The sequence below is a fragment of the Tachysurus vachellii genome, chromosome 16 (assembly GCF_030014155.1).
Source record: "Tachysurus vachellii isolate PV-2020 chromosome 16, HZAU_Pvac_v1, whole genome shotgun sequence".
Taxonomy (NCBI): domain Eukaryota; kingdom Metazoa; phylum Chordata; class Actinopteri; order Siluriformes; family Bagridae; genus Tachysurus; species Tachysurus vachellii.
The window spans coordinates 2,869,587-2,894,044 of record NC_083475.1 but is presented as its reverse complement, the minus strand read 5'-3'; the positions used below and the strand labels follow the sequence as shown (position 1 = coordinate 2,894,044).

Here is a 24,458-nt window from a genome sequence, read left to right as displayed (position 1 = left end):
TCTCGCATACCACCCCTCTGCTGCGATCCCTCCACTGGCTTCCGGTAGCTGCACGCATCAGATTCAAAACACTGATGCTGGCCTACAAAGCCATAAATGAACCAGCTCCCTCTTACCTCAAAGCCCTCATCACTCCTCGCACTGCACCCCACACCCTCCGATCTACCAGCACTGCTCAACTGGTTCCACCATCTCTCAGGGTAAGAGGCAAGTATACTACAAGACTCTTCTCTGTACTGGCACCAAGGTGGTGGAATGAACTTCCCCTAGAGGTCCGGACAGCTGAGTCACTGGCTATTTTCAAGCGGCGGTTGAAGACCTACTTATTTAGGAAACACTTCAACTAGCACTTCTTTCCTTATCTTTTGCATTTAAAAAAAAAAAACAAAAAAAAAAACAAAAAAACACCTTTGACACTTTTTCATTGTAACTCTGAACAAATGTTTTAAACTTATGGTATCTTAAGTATGTAACTTAGTGATCCAGCATTAATGTATTCAATGTTAGAGATTTAAGCACTTATGTACGTCGCTCTGGATAAGGGTGTCTGCCAAATGCTGTAAATGTAAATTTAAATATATAATCATGCAGACACAAGTCAAGAGTCTATGTACACATTAAACATTCCTGATAAAGTGGCCAGCAAGTAGTAATTTGTATTTACAGTACTGTACCTGCAATTGTGTGTGTGTGTGTGTGTGTGTGTGTGTGTGTGTGTGTGTGAGACAGAAAGAGGGAGGGTGATCGTGTTCTGTTTTACATCTGCTGTTTCACATACTTGCTGTTGCTCTATTAAATTGGTCATTCTAATGAAAAGCTGACTTGCTAATTGAAGTTGTTTAGATTTTTTATTTAATTACATTTTGTTTGTATGTGTGTGTGTGTTATTTTGATGCATTACTGAAAAAAATGCCATGGATATTGCAGGACCTTACTGCGAATGTGCCATAAGATAAACAGCCTGCAGTAATCACACAGCGGTTACAAATCTGGAATGCAGAATAACACCAGAGTGAAATAAAAATCTCCACTGTCCTGATTTCAAGTTCTTACTAAAGACATTGAGTAAAAGAATTTGAGTTTTTCGACCAGTGAACAGTACAGTGCACTTGGGTGAAAGGACTCCAGACATCTGAAAATGGGGGAAAAAAACTGAAAAGGGGATGACAGAGAAACAACCATCAAACAATATCCATCTGGGCTGAACTTCAAGCAATACATCTGGAGGAACTGATCATGAACCGGTGAAGCATGGTGGTGGCAGCATCATGCAATGGGAACAAGGGAGGAACAAGGAGATTAAAGGATTAAAGTTGAATGAATGCAATTATAAATACACAGAAGTCCTGTTCCAGATTTCTGCACATAAAGTGTGTCCAGTAACCAGATATTTTATCTAACAACTTTATATCAGTATATATTTAAAGTATTAGTAGTAATCTACCCTTAAGAAAATGATTTATATATAATTATATTTATATATCAGTAACTATATATATATAAGTCTACACAACCCTGTAAAAATGTCAGGCTTTTGTGATGTAAGAAAATCAAACCAAGATGAATCATGTCAGATTTTTTCCATCCTAAACTTTACAACATATAATTTACAACATATACTGTAAAAAAGTAAGTGGAAACATTTCAGTGGAAAAAAGAAAAATAAATAAATAAATAAATAAATAAATAAATAAATAAATAAATAAATAAATAAATAAAAAGTTAATACAGTAACCTGGTGCAAAAGTTTGAACACCTTTAAACTAATCCCTTGTTGAAACAGGATTTGATCACTCTGTCTTAACTTGGCAAAATTTCTTGCAAAATATAAAATAATTCTTTGTCTATAACTACATCTACATCTATATCTACATCCATCAAATCCTTATGAAAAGATCATCCACTACCAGGGCCGTGCACAGGGGGGTGGCCGGGTGGCCAGAGCCACTGCCCCTCTGCCCTCATCGACTGAGGTGCCCCTGTTCCCCACCCCCACCACTCAAAGCATTCCGCTGATTCCGTAAATCCGCTCCAGGTTTTCCAGCTCGCTCCGCACGCTGCAAGCGCAGCATCACTCACAGTATGTGTCTGCGGCGCTCTCTTGAAACTAGGACCGAACACGACGAGTTCATGAAAGCTGTCGCATTAACAGGTAGGCTATGCAAGACAGCACTATCGGTCTCAACAGCCACTGTTGAACGCTCATTCTCGAAGTTGAAGCTGGTGAAAACTAAACTTCGTAATGTGTGTGGACAAGAACTACTCTCTAATCTTCTGCTTATAAAGACATCCCAATTATAAAAGATGAGGTTATTAAGATCTTTCAGGACATGGCACCAAATAGAAAGGTTTTTCTGTAAAAGGGAAAGGTAAATATAAAAATGTAAAACAACAAAGGTGTTAGTGTCCTCCATGTTGGAATCTCCCATCAGCACCCTGTACTAGTCCATTAGGACAGTGTTTAATCCTGCACTACGCCAGGTACACACAGATACACATATATGGACACAACAAGTCCATAAAACCCATCACTTTATCGTTTACTAGGGCTTAATTTTCTAGTCACAACACATGAAATTGTGTATCATGTAAAACAGATTCAGGTAAGTTGAGGTGTGTCATATGCATATAATATGCAAATAAGGGTGAGTTATTACATCCACACTTCTGATTTACTAAACAACTGGATGTTTTTATGTTATATAATATTTTCAGGAATCAGACACAAATTAGTTTATATCTCATTTCATTGTTTGTGTGTGTGTGTGTGTGTGTGTGTGTGTGTGTGTGTGTGTGTGTGTGTGTGTGTTCACATGCTCATGCACACAGGCTGAAAAGTGGAGTCAGACCTTTGATCCTCGGCTGCAGTCTTTGCTCAGTGAGCTGGAGGCCGGTTTGGGCTCCGTGCTTCGACACACATCCAAAGAATTCTGGGAAAAAGACACTTTCAGAGGATGATGTTCTTGGTGAGTATGTACAATAGCACAATGCACTTTGCACAATGCACTTTGCACAATGCACTTTGAGGTTTGTGGCCCATGTCTGTTGCTGACTCTGTGTGTGTGTGTGTAGGGATGTTGACTCCATATGATGAGTTTCAGTACTGGGCTGAAGTGAGTCTTTCAGCAGAGAGAAGCAGTGCAAGAGAGCGAGCCAAGAACTTTTCTGAACTGTTTAAACCCAGAAGGTACACACACACACGCACACACACAGATGCACACACAATTTGAAAGCTTTTTATTTTCAATTAATATTACATTTCCACCAATTGAGTCCAATAGTAGTGGGGGCACGGTGGCTTAGTGGCTAGCACGTTTGCCTCACACCTCCAGGGTCGGGGTTCAGTTCCCGCCTCCACAAACACAAGGTGGAGGCGGGAACTGAACCCCGACCCTGGAGGTGTGAGCAACTTTCCTCTGGGTACTCCGGTTTCCTCCCCCGGTCCAAAGACATGCATGGTAGGTTGATTGGCATCTCTGGAAAATTGTCCCTAGTGTGTGAGTGTGTGAGTGAATGAGAGTGTGCGTGCCCTGCGATGGGTTGGCACTCCGTCCAGGGTGTATCCTGCCTTGATGCCCAATGACACCTGAGATAGGCACAGGCTCCCTGTGACCCGAGGTAGTTCGGATAAGCGGTAGAAGATGAATGAATGAATGAGTCCAATAGTAGTGAGTAGTTCTGTGCATCAAGTCTTTTCCTTCTCGTTGTTATATGAATAACACACAGTGGAAATTGGGAAGTAATCCACATCACAGTGGTGTGTCGATCCTCAACACGTTAAGGAATGCCGACCGGTTGTCGACCTGCGTAATGGCAGCTACGTACAGTCGCTCCCTCAACAGCCTCTACAGATCGCCTTGCTTGTCATGTTATCAAGAAAGCTGAAGATTTAAGTCAAAAATCTTACTATTGCATAGCACTGATACTGGAGACTCGTTAATACGTAAATGTCTTCTAACAGAAAACGTAAATGTATCACTTAAATGTTTTAAATAACAACATATTTTAAACATCTATTTATATCTATTTCTAGCTTTAGATAATGTGGAGCGTTCACATGTCTACAAGTCTGTGTGTGAGCTGTTACTATATAAACATCAACGTATTAGAACAAGTGCATTGGTTATAAACCTGTTTGAAACCTGTTTGAGATAGATAAATCGACGGACGGACGGACGGACGGATGGACGGTGCTAAGCATCAAGTGTTAACACAAATAATTTCACAGATGATGTGTGTGTGGTGTTTGTGGTGTTTGTGTTTGTGGTTTGTGTGTGTGTATTTTGTGTTTGTGTGTGTGGGTTTGTTTGTGTGTATGTGTGTACAGTATGTGTTTGTTTCTGTGTTTGTGGTATGTGGTGTGTGTGTGTTTGTGTGTGTGTGTGTGGGTTTGTGTGTGTATGTGTTTGTTTCTGTGTTTGTGGTATGTGGTGTGTGTGTGTTTTGTGTTTGTGTGTGTGAGTTTGTGTGTGTGTGTGTGTGTGTGTGTGTGTTTTGTGTTTGTGTGTGTGTGTGTGTTTGTTTCTGTGTGTGTGTGTGTGTGAGCAGGACTACAGTACTCTGGACAGTGCGAGTCTCACCGAGGCAGTAGAGCTAATAGAACACACTCGTGATGTGCTGGATGATGTATGGAAGCCGAATGAACATACACCCTTCTCTGAAACACGTATGCGCAGACTCATGGATGTGATAGGTTTGTACATGATTGGGTCTAAGTGTGTGTATCTGGGTCCATGGGTGTGTTAGAGTATGTATCTATATAGATGTTGTGTGTGTGTGTGTGTGTGTGTGTGTGTGTGTATGTGTGTGTGTATGTGTGTATGTATGTGTGTGTGTGTGTGTGTGTGTGTGTGTGCGCAGGCTTCTCTCTGGCTCGGTTTGTGCAGAAGAAGCTGTGTGTGCTGCATCTGTGGGAGGAGCCATGCTCCAGTGTGAGAGAAAGCCTTACCGACTGCAGATGCGGATCATCCATGATGTCACTGATATTACAATAGTAACAGTAATGTACATGTGCTTAGCAATTGTCATTTTTATAAATTAATTAAACAATGTAATGTGTGTGTGTGTGTCTGTAGGTGCTGCAGGTGCGTACGGTACAAGAGAAGCTTCAGCGTTTGGCATTTAGAACACAGCAGCAGCAGATTTCTGCCCCCATTGAATTTAAGCCTTTTACTGGTCTCAACCCTGTACTGTACAACCCTTACACTGAGGCATGTACACACACACACACTCTCTCATGTGAACAAATGTCTGTGTACAGTCACAAAGACTACAAAATGTATGGCAGTCCTGACTGAGTGTGTGTGTGTGTGTGTGTGTGTGTGTGTGTGTGTGTATTTAGTCTTTATGGAGAGCTGCTATGTCTCAGTTTGAAAGACTGATTGCCCCAGCTGAACAGGAAGTAGCAGGATGACTGAAGACTTTCATCAGAGATGTGCAAGACAGTCCACAGCAGGTAGACACACACACACACACACAGTATGGTATTGGTATGGTATTATATACATTGTAGGTAGGAAGGCAATGCAAGTGATTCAACCTGTAGTAACACACACGTGAATTCAAATATCCTGCAGTGGTAAAATTAAGTGTGTGTGTGTGTGTGTTTGTGTGTTTCAGTTGCTGCTGGTGTTTCAGAAGCACAAAGAGCTCATCAAACGTATAACAATAAGGCAAAGAGCCAGAGAGAGAGACACTGCTTACACGATTACTCAACTACTGCAGAGGTATGAACACACACACACACAAACACAGTCACACACACACACACACACAAACACAGTCTCACACACACTTACACACAGTCACACACACAGTCACACACAAACACAGTCACACACACACACACATACACACACACACATACACACAGTCACACACAAACACAGTCACACACACACACACAGTCACACACAAACACAGTCACACACACACACACTGTCACACACACACATAGTCTTTGAGAAGGTTATTAAGGTGACAACCTACTGCTGTTGCACATCACACACAAGACAATACATTTAAATGCAGTATAAACTAAAAAGATAATCTGTGTACAGTCACAAAGACTACAAAATGTATGCCAGTCCTGACTGAGTGTGTGTGTGTACATTTAGCCTTTATGGAGAACTGCTATGTCTCAGTTTGAAAGACTGATTGCCCCAGCTGAACAGGAAGTAGCAGGACGACTGAAGACTTTCATCAGAGATGTGCAAGACAGTCCACAGCAGGTAGACACACACACACACACAGTATGGTATTGGTATGGTATTGTATACATTGTAGGTAGGAGGGCAATGCAAGTGATTCAACCTGCAGTAACACACACGTGAATTCGAATATCCTGCAGTGGTAAAGTTAAGTGTGTGTGTGTGTTTGTGTGTTTCAGTTGCTGCTGGTGTTTCAGAAGCATCAAACATCCAACAATAAGGCAGAGTCTTACAATTTGAAAAGAAAAAGTCAACAATTTGTAGCAGAGTCCTCAAGCAGAGTCACAGGATGGAGGAGGAAAACTGCAGATAACGTGGGACAGTCCAAAGGAGTTGGAGATTTACATTATCAAGCTTCAGAATGCTGCAGAGAGGCTCTCCACACACAACAGGATGCTACGTAAGTGGCACACGGATTTCAACGACAAGGTAAAAATAGAGCTTCAAGGTATCAAAAAGATCAATCTGACTCAGATAAAGGAATATTTTGTCTCATCTAATATAGCATTCCCTCGTTCTCAGAACCGACACGACATCTTTAATGGAGATTATTTGTTCCCTTTTCTTAGTAACATTAAAATTAGCAGATAATATTAGCAAATGTACTGGAAATTTCATACTGAGTTAAGGGTAAGAACCCAGTGATTGTGTTATGAGGGCCACGATGGCTCCCTCTGCTGGCCTGCAGAGGACTTTGCCGTACTTCCTCATCAGGACTCTACTTCCCACAATCCATTGCACCTCCAGCTCAGCACACCTGTTTCCTGTTTGTAATCACCTGGTCTATTTAAGCTCACTCAGAACTCTCTGATGACGTGAAGTATTGTTAGCTTGTCTGCATTCTGAGTGTATATTCAGTTCTGTCTTTTGCCTTGTTTTGACCCTGCCTGTTTTTCGTGTTTATGAATGTTTGCTACCTGCCCTGACCTATGCCTGGATTATTGACTACTGTTTTTGGATTTCCTTTGATGTTGTTGTTTGCCTGATGTTTTGACCCTTGCCTGTGTAGCAGAGTGAATGAGAGAAATTGCTTGTCTAGTCACGTGATGAGTAAATAAATTATATAAAGGCAGGGTTCGGGTTACCTGCCTATGCGTCATTGCTGGCACCGCCCTTTCGTGGGACCCCATTCATGTTTTCCCCAGGTATGTGCGTGTGTAACCGCGTGGTAACCCGGCAAACTTTTATATGCGTGCTTACTCAGGTGCTCTGTTTAACCTTATAGGATAATATTGTCCCGCTGTTGTTGGCGTGGACAGTCTGCTATCTCAGTGTGTGTTGGAATCCAGTTTGTGAACCAGAAAAGTCCATCTAGTGAAGATGATTGCGTTTAGTGTGAGTTATAACCGCTAATCGCTGGTACGTATTATTTTGGTCCCTGTTTGTGGCGGTTTATTTATTTATTTGTAATAACACTGTTACATGCTCAGCAGGTTGATCTGGTTGTCCGACCACGTTCTGAGGGATGAGAGGGTTAAGTCCATGGGTATGACTGCGCTGCTGTTTTGCCTCGGAGAATACTGTCGTGGGTCGCTCTGACTCCAACCCGGCACAATAAAGCCGCCTGCACACGACAAACGACCGCAGATAAACCGGAAGTCATTCATTTCCTATGGAGAGTCGCAAGGTCGCTGCGTGAGGTGCCGACCACCTGCGGATCCGTAATTTTCGGATCCGTTTTGAGAATTGGATCCGTTTAAAAAAAATTGAACTTGTGCGACTACACCGCATCCGATATGCCGACCGGATGTGATGTATTCTAATGTTGTCCTATCAGGTTCGTGTGCGCGAGATAAGAATTATTGAAAAGTATTAATATTAACTTTAGTAATTTTTAAACTTTACCAAAAACAATCTTTTTGTTTTAAATACATTGTTATTGATAAAGTAATAAATTATTAATATTTATATTGTATTATTTTTAATGTTGTGTCCATGTTTCCTCAAATTATTCACGGTCTTTCTGGATTTATTGTTGTATTGATTGTTTGTATTTACTCCTTCATTAATTAATTCCTTCATTCACCACGATAAATGGAGGGAGAATACAGGCTCTTGCTTTTACTCTCTTTTACTGGAGACGCCAAAGAAAACATTGCAAATCAGTGTGTATAAAACACCACCTGACTCGGAGAAAAAGTCTCGGTGAGTGTCACCGTTTAGTGCAAGAGTTGCGCCTTAATGGAGAACATTTTTGTCACGATCATCTAGTAATGGGTTTTCCGAGACCGCGAGAATTAACTTCTCTCCCATGTTGACGTCTACACGATTATATTGCATATTCCGTGCGACTGTCACTAGGGGGCGAAATCCGACAGTCGTGTCCGTTTGTCGTGTGCAGTGTGAAGGCGGCTTCTTCGCGCCGTGTGCCGGTATTTTAGTCGGCATCTGTTTGTTTTATGTTCACTCTTCCCTCTGCTGAGGCGTTGAACGGCGAGTCACTTAGTCGATGTCTTAGTTTTGTTTCTTTATTTACTTAATGTAGTTATTTGTCTTAATAATCCTCTCTGTGTATTTTGTTTGTTTATTTGATGGATGTGATTCAATATTATTAGTTTGCCCTTGGTCCTGGCTGAATGGAAGTATGCATCATTAAATCTACATGTACAAAATTTGTATTAGTGATAGTAAATCTGTATGTATTAACTATTGTTAATTGACACCATCTCATACTGTTAATCAGTGTCTTTTGCTCTCTCTGAATCTGGGCTATTTGGGTTTCATATTGATTAATTTTGTTGATTTATATTGTATATTTAATTCAAATTGAGAGGAATTTCTGTTTTGGTTTTGTAATGTTGATTTTGTTTTTGTATTTAATTCTTTTGTTGTTTCAAATTTACTTTTGATATACTTGTGCTGGGCGGGTTGTCTTTGGCGGGGAAGGAAGTAATTGATGTACCTATCCAGGGTGACTTTTAAATTGGGTGCTGTTTGATGTGGACCTTTCACACGTGAGTGGTGTGGCTTGACACTGTGCTGTAGCTGGGTTGGGTATTCTCTTCTTTCTCCCTGAGAGGCCTAGTCATTTCAAGTATGTTTTCTTTGTTTTGTTTTTATATTCATTTTGAAAATCTTAATTCTGCACAACTGTAATAAAGCTTATTATATCATTCTCTTGCCCTCGTCTCCTGCTCAGTCTCATTAGGTAACGAACCTGTGTCCTTGTGGGACTGTTCCCCTTTATAAGGGGTGGCGTAGTTGAATTTGGTGCCCTTACGGGCCTTTTTGCAGTGTTGTGTAAATTTTTATTAGTGTACACACACACATTCTTTCCCCCCGACCGCTCTGCTACACCTGTTTTGGATATTGCCTAATAAACCAGCATTTGGATCTAATCTGTTTCACGTGCATGACAGATTGCTTGTTCTGACGTGTGTGTGGTGCTGTTGATGGGCGTAGATCTCCTACGGCAGCAGCAGCGGTGGAAGGAAGGACTGCAGGAGCTCAGAGCTAATCACTCATCACCCCCTGCCTTTAATTAATCCCTTAAATAATCACTCCTGTTCAAATCATAATTAATCACTCCATAATCATTAATCCATTTTATGTGTCAGCAATTACCAGTTATGACCTAGTGATATCGTGTGTGTTTCCCTCTTCCGGTGCATCCCCATATGGCTGTATGTGTCCCATGCGCTTGTGTGTCAGTACACACCACTGTGTGTTAATGTGTTTTATTAGTTTCACTTCCTCTTTCCAGTCTTCAAAAGAAACGCTAACTCTTGGTTTCTGTCTTATGGTTGAGTCTCTCTCTCTCTCTCTCTCTCTCTCACACACACACACACACACACACAAACTTCCCTCTTTGCTCTAATGAACTGAACATTCAAATGTCATCTCACTTTCAAACATTTCATCATGGTTAAGAGGGATCATGGGATAACAAACATTTCGTACTCGGCACGTGAAAGACTATAAAGCAGAATTCATCCATGTGAAAATGAAGTCAACACTTTCCATCATCCCGCATGCTGAAGTTAATCCGTGTCTTTTAAAAAGCGTCAGGCGTCGTCAGGATTTTGTCACAAGCCGCTTCTCAAGTCCGAGTCTCTGAACCTACGTTCACGATTACGTTTATTACTGAGACTGGTTAAAAAAAAAAACAAGACTTTCTTGCAGAAGGTTTGAAGGCTAAAATTCACCTCTATAACATTTTATGTTTCAAATGTACCATTTCGTTGTGAATCCCAGCAACATTTCAAAATATTAGTTCACCAAATTCAGCAAGTGTCATTTTCTGATCAGACATTTTAAAACATTCTCTCACACACACACACAATTATTTCTCTCTCTCACACACACATACATTTACAGCATTGACATTTACAGCATTTGGCAGACGCCCTTATCCAGAGCGACGTACATAAGTGCTTAAATCTCTAACATTTGAATACATTAATGCTGGCTCACTAAGTTACATACTTAAGATACCATGAGTTTAAAACATTTGTTCAAAGTTACAATGAAAAAGTGTCAAAGGTGTGTTTTTTTTTTTTTTTTTTTTTTTTAAATGCGAAAGATAAGGAAAGAAGTGCTAGTTGAAGTGTTTCATGAATAAGTAGGTCTTCAACCACCGCTTGAAAATAGCCAGTGACTCAGCTGTCCGGACCTCTAGGGGAAGTTCATTCCACCACCTTGGTGCCAGTACAGAGAAGAGTCTTGTAGTTTTCTTACCTCTTACCCTGAGAGATGGTGGAACCAGTCGAGCAGTGCTGGTAGATCGGAGGGTGCGGGGTGCAGTGCGAGGAGTGATGAGGGCTTTGAGGTAAGAGGGAGCTGGTCCATTTTTGGCTTTGTAGGCCAGCATCAGTGTTTTGAATCTGATGCGTGCAGCTACCGGAAGCCAGTGGAGGGATCGCAGCAGAGGGGTGGTATGCGAGAACTTTGGCAGGTTGAAAACAAGCCGGGCAGCTGCATTTTGGATCATTTGCAGAGGATGGATTGTGTTCATAGGTAGACCTGCCAGCAGTGCATTGCAGTAATCCAGTCTAGAAATAACAAGAGACTGAACAAGTACCTGAGCAGCCTGTCTGGACAGAAATGGCCGAATCCTTCTAATGTTGTAAAGAAGAAACCGACATGAGCGAGTCACATTAGCAACATGAGAGGAAAAGGACAGTTGATTGTCCATGGTTACCCCAAGGTTGCGAGCTGTGGCTGAAGGGGAGATCAGATCGTTGTGCAAGGATATAGCAAGATCATGACCTGGGATGAATCACCTTGGATGAACAGCAGCTCAGTTTTTCTAGGATTAAGCTTTAACTGATGAGCAGTCATCCATGAAGAAATTTCTGCCAGACATGCAGAGATCTGGTCAGAAGCTGTGGCATCTGCGGGTGGGAAAGAGAAGATAAGTTGTGTATCATCAGCATAGCAGTGGTAAGAGAACCCATGTGAGGAAATAACTTCACCAAGAGAGTGAGTATACAGGGAGAAAAGAAGAGGACCAAGTACTGAGCCTTGTGGGACGCCAGTGGAGAGTCTGCGTGTCACTCCCCTCCATGTTACCTGATATGAGCGTCCTTCCAGGTAGGAAGCAAACCATTCCCAAGCTGATCCGCAAATCCCAAGACTCCTGAGGGTGGCTAAGGGAGTCTTGTGGTTGACCGTATCAAACGCTGCTGAAAGGTCAAGGAGGATAAGGACGGATGACAGTTTGGCTGATCTAGCAGCATGTAGTTTCTCAGAGACATCCAAAAGGGCTGTCTCTGTGGAATGAGCTGCTTTAAAGCCAGACTGGTTGGGGTCTTGGAGGTTGTTCTGTGAGAGATAGACAGACAGTTGATTATAGACAATGCGTTCAAGAATATACACACACATTCACACATACACACACACACACACACAAAACACACAGACACACACCCACAGACACACACCCACAGAAACACACACACGAACACACACACAAAAACACAGCCACACACACAAACACACACACACGCATTCTCTCTCTCTCTCACACACACACACACACACAAAGACACACAAACACAAACAAATACAAGTACACACAAACACCCTTTATTTTTTTCTCTGTCAGGTGGAGGTGATGAAGAGCAGTGTCTTAGGCCGGATCAGTGTGTACTTAGAGGAGCTGCAGAAGTTCGATGGGATCAGCTCCGACCCACAGATGATGTCATCGAGTCCTGTGACCCCGATGCTCTGCAGCGATGTGTGGAGCGAGTGCGGGAGAAGAGAGAGGAATTTAATGAGCTCTAAAACACACGGACAAGGCTGCTGTATGACACACACACACACACACACACACACTTTCTGTATGTTACATACTTTTACTGCGATTTCAGAATATTGCTCATTATAACTGATATGTTTTTCCGCACAATACTGTAACATATAATATTATATCAGCGTAATTAAGGTTTATACACATCTGTGTATGTAGGGAGGATTGTGAGCACTTTGAGCTCGATGTTCCAGACATGTCTCTTGCATTGGACACACTACATGACCTTCAGCGTTGTTCAGACATGTGGAGCCTTTATGAGTAGTTTCTAAACACACTCAACCCCAATGCACAGCAGGACTGGATCACCTTCAGATGTGTATATTCACACACTCACACACACACAATATGATATGATAAAACATCTGTACAAGTTCTTCACATAGCAGCACTATTTTATTGTTTGCTGTGTGTTTTCCCTGCAGGAGCAGGACACACGAGTTTGAGGTGTTTGTGTTCATGCGGCACGATCGCCTGAGGAAGCAGGAGGAACACAACACCTGGGTTGTGTTGGGGGGGTGGGGGGGGGTGAGTATGTGCGTGTGTGTTGTGTGTGTCTGTGTGTGTGTATGTGTGGGAGATTGAGTGAGTATGTGCGTGTTTGTGTGCGTGTGTGTCTTTGTGTGTGTGTTTGTGTGTATTTGTGTGCACGTGTGTGTGTTTGTGTGTGTATGTGTGTGTTTGTGCATATGTTTGTGCGTGTGTTTGTGCATGTGTGTGTGAGTGTGTGTGTGTTTGTGTGTGTGCACAAGTGTGTTTGTGAATGTGCTTGTGTGTGTGTGCGTGTGCTTGTGTTTGTGTGTGTTTGTGTGTGTGTATGTATGTGTGTGTGTGTGTGTGAGAGAGAGAGAGAGAGAGAGAGAGAGAGAGAGAGAGAGAGAGAGAGAAAGAGAGAAAGAGAGATGAATGTGATTTCCCAACACAATACAAACAGAAATCATGTGCTCTTGCTAAATGCTTAGAAGTTACCAGAACCTCAGTGAAAAGAAAGTTAGGTTAATCTCTCTCTCTCTCTCTCTCTCTCTCTCTCTCTCTCTCTCTCTCTCTCTCTCTCTCTCTCTCTCTCTCTCTCTCTCTCTCTCTCTCTCTCTCTCTCTCTCTCTCTCTCTCTCTCTCTCTCTCTCTCTCTCTCTCTCTCTCTCTCTCTCTGTGTGTGTAGGACCTGAACAGCCGTGCTCATGCAGAGGTTAGTATCCGTGAGGCGCTGCGTGAGGTGGAGCTGTGGGCTGCTTTAGCATGTTTCTCTCTGACTGAGTACACCAACAGCACCGGCACTCACGTCAGCCTCATTCGCGAGTGGAGAGACGTCATGAATCAGGTAAGAGATGGAGACATGCGAGATGATCTGTTAAGTGTTGATTGCTTAACCCTTTATGTGTCTTTGTGGAGGTTGGAGATAATTGGTGTCTGCTGCAGTCTCTGAAGGACTCACCATATTATCAGCGCTTCCACGACAAGGTGTCATTGTGGGAGACTCGTCTCACTGATCTCGATGACTTCCTGCAGAGCCTCAACAGCATCCAGAGGAAGTGGCTCTACCTTGAGCCCATATATGGGCGTGGTGCATTGCCGTGAGAACCGCATTCACAGCGTGGACCACACGAGCGGGAATGAGAAACGCTTTGAATAGACTGCAGGATCAGCTACAGCGCTGTCAGAAATCCATCAATGATTTCATTGAGGTGCTGGATAACACACACACACACACACACATGCACATCAGTGAACTTGTCTCAGGTTGTTGGTTTGTCTAATAAGCCTGTAGATCTAGGTGACCTGTCCTTCTATAGTTAGTATGCTGATGTCTCAATGCTGAGGTTTTATTCTTACATGTTGAGAAGCCTAAAGAAATATCACATTTGTGTGCTCTGATCTGTGTGACCTCTGATCTGTTTGACCTCTGACCTTCACAGGAGAAACGTTCTGCTTTCCTCGTTTCTATTTTATCGGCGATGACGACCTGCTGGAGATACTGGGCCAAGCCACAAATCCCACTGTTATCCAGACACATCTGAAGAAGCTGTTTGCAGGAAACACACGCACACACACACACACACACACACACACACACACGTGCACACACACACAGACACACACAAATACAGACAGACACACACACAGACACACAGACACGCACACACACACACACACACACACACACACACACACACGCACACAGACACACACACAGACACACACACACACAGACACACACACACACAAACACACAGACACGCACACACACACACAAACACACACACGCGCACACAAACACATACACGCGTGCACACACACACACGCACACACAAACGAACACACACGTACACAGACACACACACACAGACACACACACAGACACAGACACACACACACACGTGCACAGACACAGACACACACACACAGACACACACACACACACACACACACAAACACACACACACTAACAGAAACACACACACGCGTGCACACACACGCACGCACATACACAGACGCACACACAGATACACACACGCGCACACACACGCACACACACACAAACGAACACACACACACAGACAGACAGACACACATATATACACACACACACAAACACAGACAGACAGACAGACAGACAAACACACACACACTTATGCACTGAAGTTTTGTCTGGAATGTTTGTGTGTGTGTCTGTGTGTGTCTGTGTGTGTGTGTGACTGTGTGTGTGTGTGTGTGTGTGTGTGTAGGAATCCACAGTGTGGACTTTGATTCAAGCTGCTGCAGAATCACAGCCATGAAGTCACTAGAAGAAGAGTCTGTCCCTCTGAGGAACACAATCACCATCTCTAATGATGTAGAGGTCTTACATGCACACGCACACACACACACACACACACACACACACATGGTATGTAATGAGGCTTTATACTGCTGGTAAAGAATAGAGCAAAACACTTTTGCTGTTATAGGATAATAATCAAAAATGGTGTGATGTGATGAAGCTCAGTTACTGTCACCAACTTGAAGTTGATTAATTTCCAGTAATAACACATCCCAATTTTTTTGGTTGTCCTGTACCATAGAAATTCCATTAGATTGCTACGCTTAGTTTAGTTTAGTGCTTACAAAAATGCTGCTTATTTAGGAAACATCCTCCTACTTGGAGTATAAACAGTCCACAATTACAATGTGACAGTGTGTGTGTGTGTGTGTGTGTGTGGGTGTGTTAGGTGTGGCTCGGTGAACTGTCCTCAGAAATGAAGGAGACGTTGAAGTTCCTGTTGTGTGAGTGTGTGAAGGCAGTAAAGGGAGGTGGCGTTGACCCCAACCGCTTCACCTCACAGGTAACACAGTTTAGACCGAAATTATATAATGTGTGAAATGTAATCACTTAATTACCGAAGTCAGATCCCTTAATTATGAAATTTCAAAGGAATGAAATGGTGGATTTTGTGTGTGTGTGTGTGTGTGTGTGTGTGTGTGAGCAGATCCTATGCCTGGCTGAACAGATACAGTTTACACAGGATGTAGAAAGCACCATTCGTGAGCAGAACCTTCACCAACTGGAGCTGGAGCTCACAGCTAAACTAGAGCACTACACCGACACAAATGCCCGCATAGAGTCTACAGGTGCGGAAGCATGTGTTTCTATGTGTTCCAGTGTGTAAATTAGTGTGTTTAATAAATACATTTCATAGCGTAGTGACTGGTAAAGAGTCAATGCTAGTTAATGCAGATCTAAACCCTATACAGCCACCAAGTGTTGTTTGTATAATTTCAGAGTCCAGTGTGCTTCAGTTGAAGCTGAAAGCTCTGATCCTGGATGTGATCCACAACCTGTCGGTGGTGCGGGAGCTGCTGGAGGTTCAGGTTCACAGTGCAGATGATTGGGTGTGGAAGAAACAGCTGCGTTTCTACCTGAACACTGATCAGTGCTGCACTGGACACATGGTGGATGCAGTGTTTAACTACACCTACGAATACCAGGTATACACACACCATGTGTGGTCTCTAACCATCACGCTTTTAACTCTGTTCACTTTTACATTTTTATTTAATTCAAAAACACAGTAAAGATAATGAATAATCTCACACCCTTTCTCTTTTGGTCTTTATACTTCAGGGTAACGCCCCTAAGCTAGTGCACACTCCTCTAACGGATGGAGTGCTACCTTACGCTAACTCAGGCTATGAGGATGGGTTTAGGAGGAAACCCATATGGGCCAGCAGGAACCGGTAAAACCGAGTCTGTTAAAGCACTCGGAGGACCGCGGGGCAGACAGGTGCTGGTGTTCAACTGTGATGAGGTACACACACACACACACACAAAATATTAGATCCCATCTATTTTTATGTACAAAACTACTCAGTAGAGTAACGTGTTACTGTTAGTACCCTGATATTGTGTTTATGTTTTTATGATATTGTGTTCATTTTATCCATTGTTATTAATCGGATGTGATCACTTCTGATCACTACTGAATCTAGATCTGTCTCTGTCAGAAAGAGATGCATTAGCCAGAACGCTAGTGTGCTAATTATGAAGGCTTTATCTTCAATGCCAAGCATATCTGCAGACTGCAGATGCAATCTGCTTTTGAAGCAATCGGTTGCTAATCTTCAGAAGAAATAGTGAGTACAGCACCTCAAATCCTCAACCTGCTATCTTGACACACTTCCCACATCTTTTGTCAAAAGTGTGTTCAACTGTTTAGAAGCAGATCTCTTAGAAGTGGTGAACACCTCAATTCTTTCTGGGACTTTTCCAAACTCCCTGAAAAAAAAAATTGTGTGTGTGTATTTATACTTGGACTTCACCACTAAAGCGCAGTCCTAACGTGTGTTTGTGTTTCTCTGCAGTTATCCTGATAGAGAACAGCTGCAGACAATCTATAGTGCTAAACACTTAAGTATTGATTTGGAGTGTAAGACGTTCTTGTTAGGAAGCTAATTAGATATAAATTTAGCCCTCCTAATGACTGCACTTCCACCAAGAACACTAATTAGGTGTGAACTTTTATAAATAAGATGGACCCTGATATTGTCTCTCTGTCTCTGTTACTGCTACCAATGAGTTGATACGGTACAGTACGTCTCATATAATCACACATACACGTGAGCCTGTACAGCTGATTTGTTACCTAACAGGTATATTGTGTGTCTGTGTCTGTGTATGTGTGTGTGTAAGTGTGAGTGTGTGTGTTTATTAAGGTGTTTATTAACGCACTTAATGCTGCTTTCTGATGCTTTTGTAAATCTGCTTTTGTTGTGTGAGTTATTGTTACCATGGACACGACCTAACCTTTGACCCTTATGTTAGCCCTGACTCAATGAATGACCCAGGAGTGAAATTTGAAGTGTAATATTCCTACATTTTGATTGGCAGCTGTGAGACCTGTTTAAAGCTGAAATGAAAGTGTGTGTTTATTTATCCAGAGTGTGTCCTACTGCTCTTTATATTCCCAGCTACTGAAGTACTTCATTATCCTGATGAAGAGAAACAAAGCGACAGATAATCAGGTTTTCATGAACATTTTGTCATTCTGAACAGATGTCACAGTTGTCACAGTTGTGACAGCCAAGCTGTAAAGGTTCCTCTCAGATCCTCCAGAGCGTGTGGCCTGGTGTTTCCTAACTTCACCTCACAGCAGAAGAAAACTTTCTAACCTCAGTGTAGGTTCACCTTCACATATACGAGCTCTCAGTGACGTGTACAGAGACATTGGGAATAAACGTAAAGGTTGGAGTGCAGTAGAAGACAAGTTTGGTGCTACAGCTGACTCTGAGTAGCTAATATTAACCATATTAGCTACTCAGAGTCAGCTGTAGCACCAAACTGACTCTGAGTAGCTAATATGGTTAGCTTGTTTTGCTGACCTGATGTGAGAACATAGTCAAAGCCCTAAAGTGTGAGAGACGAGTATAGACTTGAGGGATATCTACTGCTATCTACTAGTATTGTCTAGTTCTTCTTCATCCACTGTGTCCGCTGTAGTGTTAATTTCGTCATCTATTTTTAATTTAGTCTTAGTCTTAGTCTTGTGCCAAATGTCCTTGTTAGTTTTAGTCATATTTAGTCATTCACATATCTTTTTTGTTAGTCTTAGTTTTAGTCGACTAAAAGTCTCGTCATTTTAGTCTAGTTTTAGTCAAAAGAAAACTCAAGGTATCTTAGTCAAGTTTTAGTCGACTAAAAGTCTTTTAATTTTAGTCTAGTTTTAGTCAAAAAATTGTAGCTTGACCACATCTGGAATCTATTGTAAGAATAAATACAACGAGGCCTCATTTAATGCAATAATATCAGGAAGAATCAAGTGTTATAGTGGAAATAAATAAATTAATGAAAAGCCTAAGAGATATATATATATATATATATATATATATATATATATATATATATATATATATATATATATATATATATATATATATATTAATTACCAAATTAATGCAAGTTATACATGGTATTGCACACACCATTATTGATGATATTTGGAGCAATATTACATGTAATTGTTAAACTTGATTCCCTTACATATACATTTGCTTTTAAGCCTAATTATTAATTTTGATTATGATGTGATTGTGACAGGGGCGTGGGAAGAGGTTTCAGGTTGGGGGTGCTGAGTTTTTTCTGTCACCACTTTTGAATAAGAAACAATATCAAGGCTATAAAACTTGTCAAAACTCTACGAATCACAAAAGTATCAGTGAGAAGTTGAGAACACTCGTTTAAACAGTGCATACACTCGAACTTGACTGCACATCACATTTTTTACTTTATTGATCCTGCTTTTAATCGTAATGCAAAGACCGGTCATCGGGACATAAGCTGTCATGTACAATAAAAGAGCCTGCGCAGCGACAGGAAATATAATTTAACACAAAAAGCCTACCTAGACCAGGGGTGGACTTGTGCTCAGGATTATTTATTTATTTATTTTTTGAGCGGCGTGTGGACGAATTCTTTCTACACACACACTATTTTATTTCTTGATAACAGACCGCTGCGAACTATAACACACCGTTGCCATGAAAAACAGAGCGTTGCCATGGACACACAGGATTCTAACCGTAGAGACGGAGCGCACTATTTTCTTTAGCGGAAACAATACAATTGTTTTTAAATCGATAAACACTTTTTTAAATCATCATTTTGAGTCAAATTATTGATTTATTTGGTAGGTAGCAATATAATAAGCGGGACCCGCTTCGCGGACCTGTAACTTGAGCAACAGCGCGAAGCTGCGAACTCGTGCTGAATATTTTAAAGGCGTAACAGCTGATGAAAAAGCAGAGACAATTGTAGACGAAAATGAAGAGAGATTTTATCTTAGTTTTTATTTCATACAACACATTTTTGTCTCGTCTTTTTTTGTCAACAATAATGCATGTTAATTTAGGCTTAGTCAGCGTTTTTGGACAGTGGTGCAGTCTTGTCATCGTCTCGTCTTAGTCATGAAAAAAAAGGTTGTTGACGAACATATTTCGTCTCGTCTCGTCTGACGAAATTAACACTAGTCCGCTGTGCTTTGTTTCCCTTCCACCGTTTTACACTTTCAATTTTGTACATTATTTACAATAATTTATTAATTTAAAAATATTTATTACATAATTGTATTTATTTATTATTGTGTACAAATTTGTACAACTTTGTGCTTTCTGACAAAAGAAAAAGGGAAAAAAATCCTGTTTCTACCAACAGTCTTTACACACACACACACACACACACACACACACACACAATATGAAAGCAAAAGAGAAAGACAGATGTATATAAAATCAGTCAACTTGTATATTATTGTACTCACGAGCATCTATTATATAAATATATATCGGCTTTTGACGAAAGTAAAGAAGGAACATCTCTTATCTCACAGCTTTTAACTTGCTAGTGTATTTTTCTGCTGCAACCTCTATATACACACAAGGATCATCATTATAATTATTATTATTATTATTGTTATAAGGCTTAGTAGTAGTAGTGGAATTTAACCTAAGGTATGCAAAGTGAGTATTTCAATAAAAATATACAGACCAACACCCAGCAATGTATAGAGGTTAGTAACATCACTCTGTGGTTGTACAACATTAACCTGCACTGTTTAGATGTAAAACATCCATTTGAGCACATCTGTGGCTTGAGGCCTGTATTCTATACTCCTAGGTCCACTACTAGGAGGCCCGGTGTTCCCCGTTTGTCTGGGTACATTATAAACCGAGCCCATGTTTAACCCTGATAGTAGATTACAAGCAACACAGAAAGGAATGTAAAGACAACATTCAGGAGTCATTTTATCAGCTGTAAAACACAAAATATTACAGAATCTATAAGGTTTATAGTCTAAATGAGCTATATTGTCTCCAACACTAATCTCATTCTAAAACTCAGTGTCATTCACAAAGAAAGCTCATTGAAGTCAAAATTCAAATATCAAACGTGGGTCAAAAGAAAACATCACTGTTCTGCTTGAAATATTTAGTCGACACCGTCTAGACACAGGCCTCACTGTAAATGGGATCATTTGAACAGCTATGTTAGATTACATGTATATAAGTAGACTCTGTTTGTTATAGATAAACATATATATATATGTTCATTTTTAATATTTTGTTGAAAGTCCATTGCAGGCAATGACTGCCTGAAGTCTGGAGCCCATGGACATCACCAGAGACTGGGTTTCCTCCTTTCTGATGCTTTGCCAGGCCTTAACTGCAGCTGTCTTCAGTTGATGTTTGTTCGCGAGTCTTGCCTTTAGTCATCTACTGTTGTCTTCCGTGGACGGCCAGGCCTTTTTATGTCGCTGAGCTCACCATTGCATACTATTTTTTCTCAGAATCTACCATACTGTCGATCTGGCCACTCCTAATGTTCTCGCTATCTTTCTGATGGATTTGTTTTGTTTATGAAGCCTAATGATGGCCTGTTTGACTTGCATGGAGAGCTCCTTTGAAGGCATGATATAAGTTCACAGCAACAGATTCCAAGTGAAAATACCACACTTAGAATCAACTCCAGACCTGTTACCTGCTTAATTGATGAAGAAATAATGAAGGAATAGCCTACACCTGTCCATGAAACAGCTTTTTATTCAACTGTCCGATTACTTTTGGTCCCCTGTAAAAGGGGGCTGGCTACTCTCAAGAGCTGTAATTCCTAAACCCTTCCTCCAATTTGGATTTATATACCCTCAAATTAAAGCTGAGAGACTTTCAGCCCACTGTAAATATACAACTATAGCCTGAATATGTTTTGGTAAATACCAAATACCATAGATCATTCATAATATTTGAAAATATCCTAAATGATTGTCACACACTCTGTATACAGTTTTACACTATGTTTATTGCTTTCTTTGTTTGGCCACATCATTATTACAATTTTATACAGACATCCATTAAATCCAGCTCAGTATGAGCTTGGATATTATCTTACCCTAGATATCTGTATAGATTATCTGTATAGTTACACAAAATTATAGCAATGATGTCATACCAGGTGACTGTGGATCAGCAGAACAAACATGGGGATGTTAGGAAAAGAAAGAGGACAGAATAAGACTTTTATGACTAAATCATGTATTTGCACTTTTTATGAAAATGTTTTCTTACATCAGACTTTTTACGTCAGACTTACGTCAAACCAGCAAGAATGTTAAACTGAACATAGACAGCATTTAAAAATGTTAGACATTAGAGTTATAGTGACTGTCAGTAAATTCATTATATTTGTTTATTGGTTATTGAATGTAATTTTTATTAAATATAATAAACCCCAGACCCTATGATGCTTTATGTTTATTTTAAGGGTTAAAAAAAAACAACAACAAATAGAAAATCTCCCCAAAGGACTTCAGTATCATATGAAAAGACACTAAAGAAGCAGCGCTCCTGAGTAGAGACCAGGTAAAGGACAAAAGATCAATCTGTTCCTTCCCCAGAATAATCACCATGCTCAATTACATAGAATTAGTATCATTTACTGAAAGTGGACACTTTATTAATACACAATTAATTATATATAATGATGTCATATCTATTAATATAAGAGGTGAAAATCATGAAAATTTAGGAGGGGAAAAGCAGCTATTACTTATTACTTTAGCTTATTACTTTAATGATCCAAATGACAAGAAATTACAGACAGAACATGAGGACTCAGGACACAAAGGGACAGTGGAGCTAGACTCACAAAAGGTAGAACATTGACAGCATAAAGAAATGAACAGAATTAAAAACAGAGCCTCGTGTAGATGTAGTCTTTTTTTTTTTTTTTTTGAGCTAAATAAATTGACAGTAAAGAAAAACTAGCTGCATACCCTAATCTAAACTAACTAAAAGTACAGTGGGTGGCACCAGGACTCTACATCAGGGTCATCTCTCTGCCCACTGGTGCTTTTCTCTCTTTTGTCCATTTATTTATATGAATGAACTAATAAACAGTGAACTGTCAATTCAGGTGGATTACAGACTTTAAAAAAATCACTAGATCTCAGCTCAGAACGAGCTTTTATATGAAAAGTCATTTCAAATGTTTACTCACAGTTCATCTTAAAGTGAATGTTAGAAGGTGAAAATTTGAAGTGAATTCTTGAAAAAAAAAAAAATTCAACTCATTTTGAAGATCAATAAGGAATTTTATTGAAGTTTATTATTTTTATTCCTTTAATGTTGTAAATTATTTTTTAACTACTTTCATGTAATTCATCACTCAATCAGATGTAATAATTAATTAAGTAAAAAAAAGTGTTTAATTTCTTTATCACTAGCTGAAGTTTTATTGAGAGCTGTCAGGGAGAAGGGTGTCTCACAGATAGAGACAGAGAGAGAGAGAGCGAGCGAGAGAGAAAGAGAGAGAGCGAGCGAGAGAGAAAGAGAGAGAGCGAGCGAGAGAGAAAGAGAGAGAGCGAGCGAGAGAGAAAGAGAGAGAGAGAGCGAGCGAGAGAGAAAGAGAGAGAGAGAGCGAGCGAGAGAGAAAGAGAGAGAGAGAGCGAGCGAGAGAGAAAGAGAGAGAGAGAGCGAGCGAGAGAGAAAGAGAGAGAGCGAGCGAGAGAGAAAGAGAGAGAGCGAGCGAGAGAGAAAGAGAGAGAGCGAGCGAGAGAGAAAGAGAGAGAGCGAGCGAGAGAGAGAGAGCGAGCGAGAGAGAGCGAGCGAGCGAGATCGAGTGAGAGCGAGCGAGATCGAGTGAGAGCGAGCGAGATCGAGTGAGAGCGAGAGAGATCGAGTGAGAGCGAGAGAGATCGAGTGAGAGCGAGAGAGATCGAGTGAGAGCGAGAGAGATCGAGTGAGAGAGCGAGAGAGATCGAGTGAGAGAGCGAGAGAGATCGAGTGAGAGCGAGAGAGATCGAGTGAGAGCGAGAGAGAGCGAGTGAGAGCGAGAGAGATCGAGTGAGAGCGAGAGAGATCGAGTGAGAGCGAGAGAGATCGAGTGAGAGCGAGAGAGAGCGAGTGAGAGCGAGAGAGAGCGAGTGAGAGCGAGAGAGAGCGAGTGAGAGCGAGAGAGAGCGAGTGAGAGCGAGAGAGAGCGAGTGAGAGCGAGAGAGATCGAGTGAGAGCGAGAGAGATCGAGTGAGAGCGAGAGAGATCGAGTGAGAGAGCGAGAGAGATCGAGTGAGAGAGCGAGAGAGATCGAGTGAGAGAGCGAGAGAGATCGAGTGAGAGAGCGAGAGAGATCGAGTGAGAGAGCGAGAGAGATCGAGTGAGAGAGCGAGAGAGATCGAGTGAGAGAGCGAGAGAGATCGAGTGAGAGCGAGAGAGAGCGAGTGAGAGCGAGAGAGAGCGAGTGAGAGCGAGAGAGAGCGAGTGAGAGCGAGAGAGATCGAGTGAGAGCGAGAGAGATCGAGTGAGAGCGAGAGAGATCGAGTGAGAGCGAGAGAGATCGAGTGAGAGACAAGCACAAACAGCACAGGTACAAGCACAAACAGAGGAACACAACAACAGCAACACGTCTAAACAAACAAACAGAAACAAAGACACACGCAAATGGACACCCACAACTCGCACTGTCTGTCTGTCTCTAGTAT

The 24,458-nt window shown here is 41.3% G+C and overlaps 2 protein-coding genes across 4 annotated transcripts in view; one reads left to right on the top strand and one right to left on the bottom strand.

The window, feature by feature from the left end:
* The window catches only part of LOC132858908 (cytoplasmic dynein 2 heavy chain 1-like), a 104,803-nt gene extending 82,591 nt beyond the window's left edge, over positions 1–22,212 (top strand). Inside the window, exons 2-10 of one of the 3 annotated variants that reach the window (XM_060889462.1) lie at positions 13,619–13,777; positions 13,849–14,141; positions 14,373–15,289; positions 15,666–15,779; positions 15,924–16,065; positions 16,217–16,422; positions 16,559–16,742; positions 17,987–18,108; positions 21,057–22,212. In XM_060889462.1, coding sequence (XP_060745445.1) covers positions 15,230–15,289; positions 15,666–15,779; positions 15,924–16,065; positions 16,217–16,422; positions 16,559–16,675 — 639 coding nt within the window. In that variant the 5' untranslated portion in view covers positions 13,619–13,777; positions 13,849–14,141; positions 14,373–15,229 and the 3' untranslated portion in view covers positions 16,676–16,742; positions 17,987–18,108; positions 21,057–22,212. Of the gene's footprint in view, positions 1–13,618; positions 13,778–13,848; positions 14,142–14,372; positions 15,296–15,665; positions 15,780–15,923; positions 16,066–16,216; positions 16,423–16,558; positions 16,743–17,986; positions 18,109–21,056 lie in introns of all 3 variants that reach the window. The other 2 variants (XM_060889459.1, XM_060889461.1) reach the window with 2 other exon arrangements.
* The window catches only part of LOC132858895 (uncharacterized), a 338,173-nt gene that overhangs the window by 176,146 nt on the left and 137,569 nt on the right, over positions 1–24,458 (bottom strand). The window lies entirely within an intron of this gene.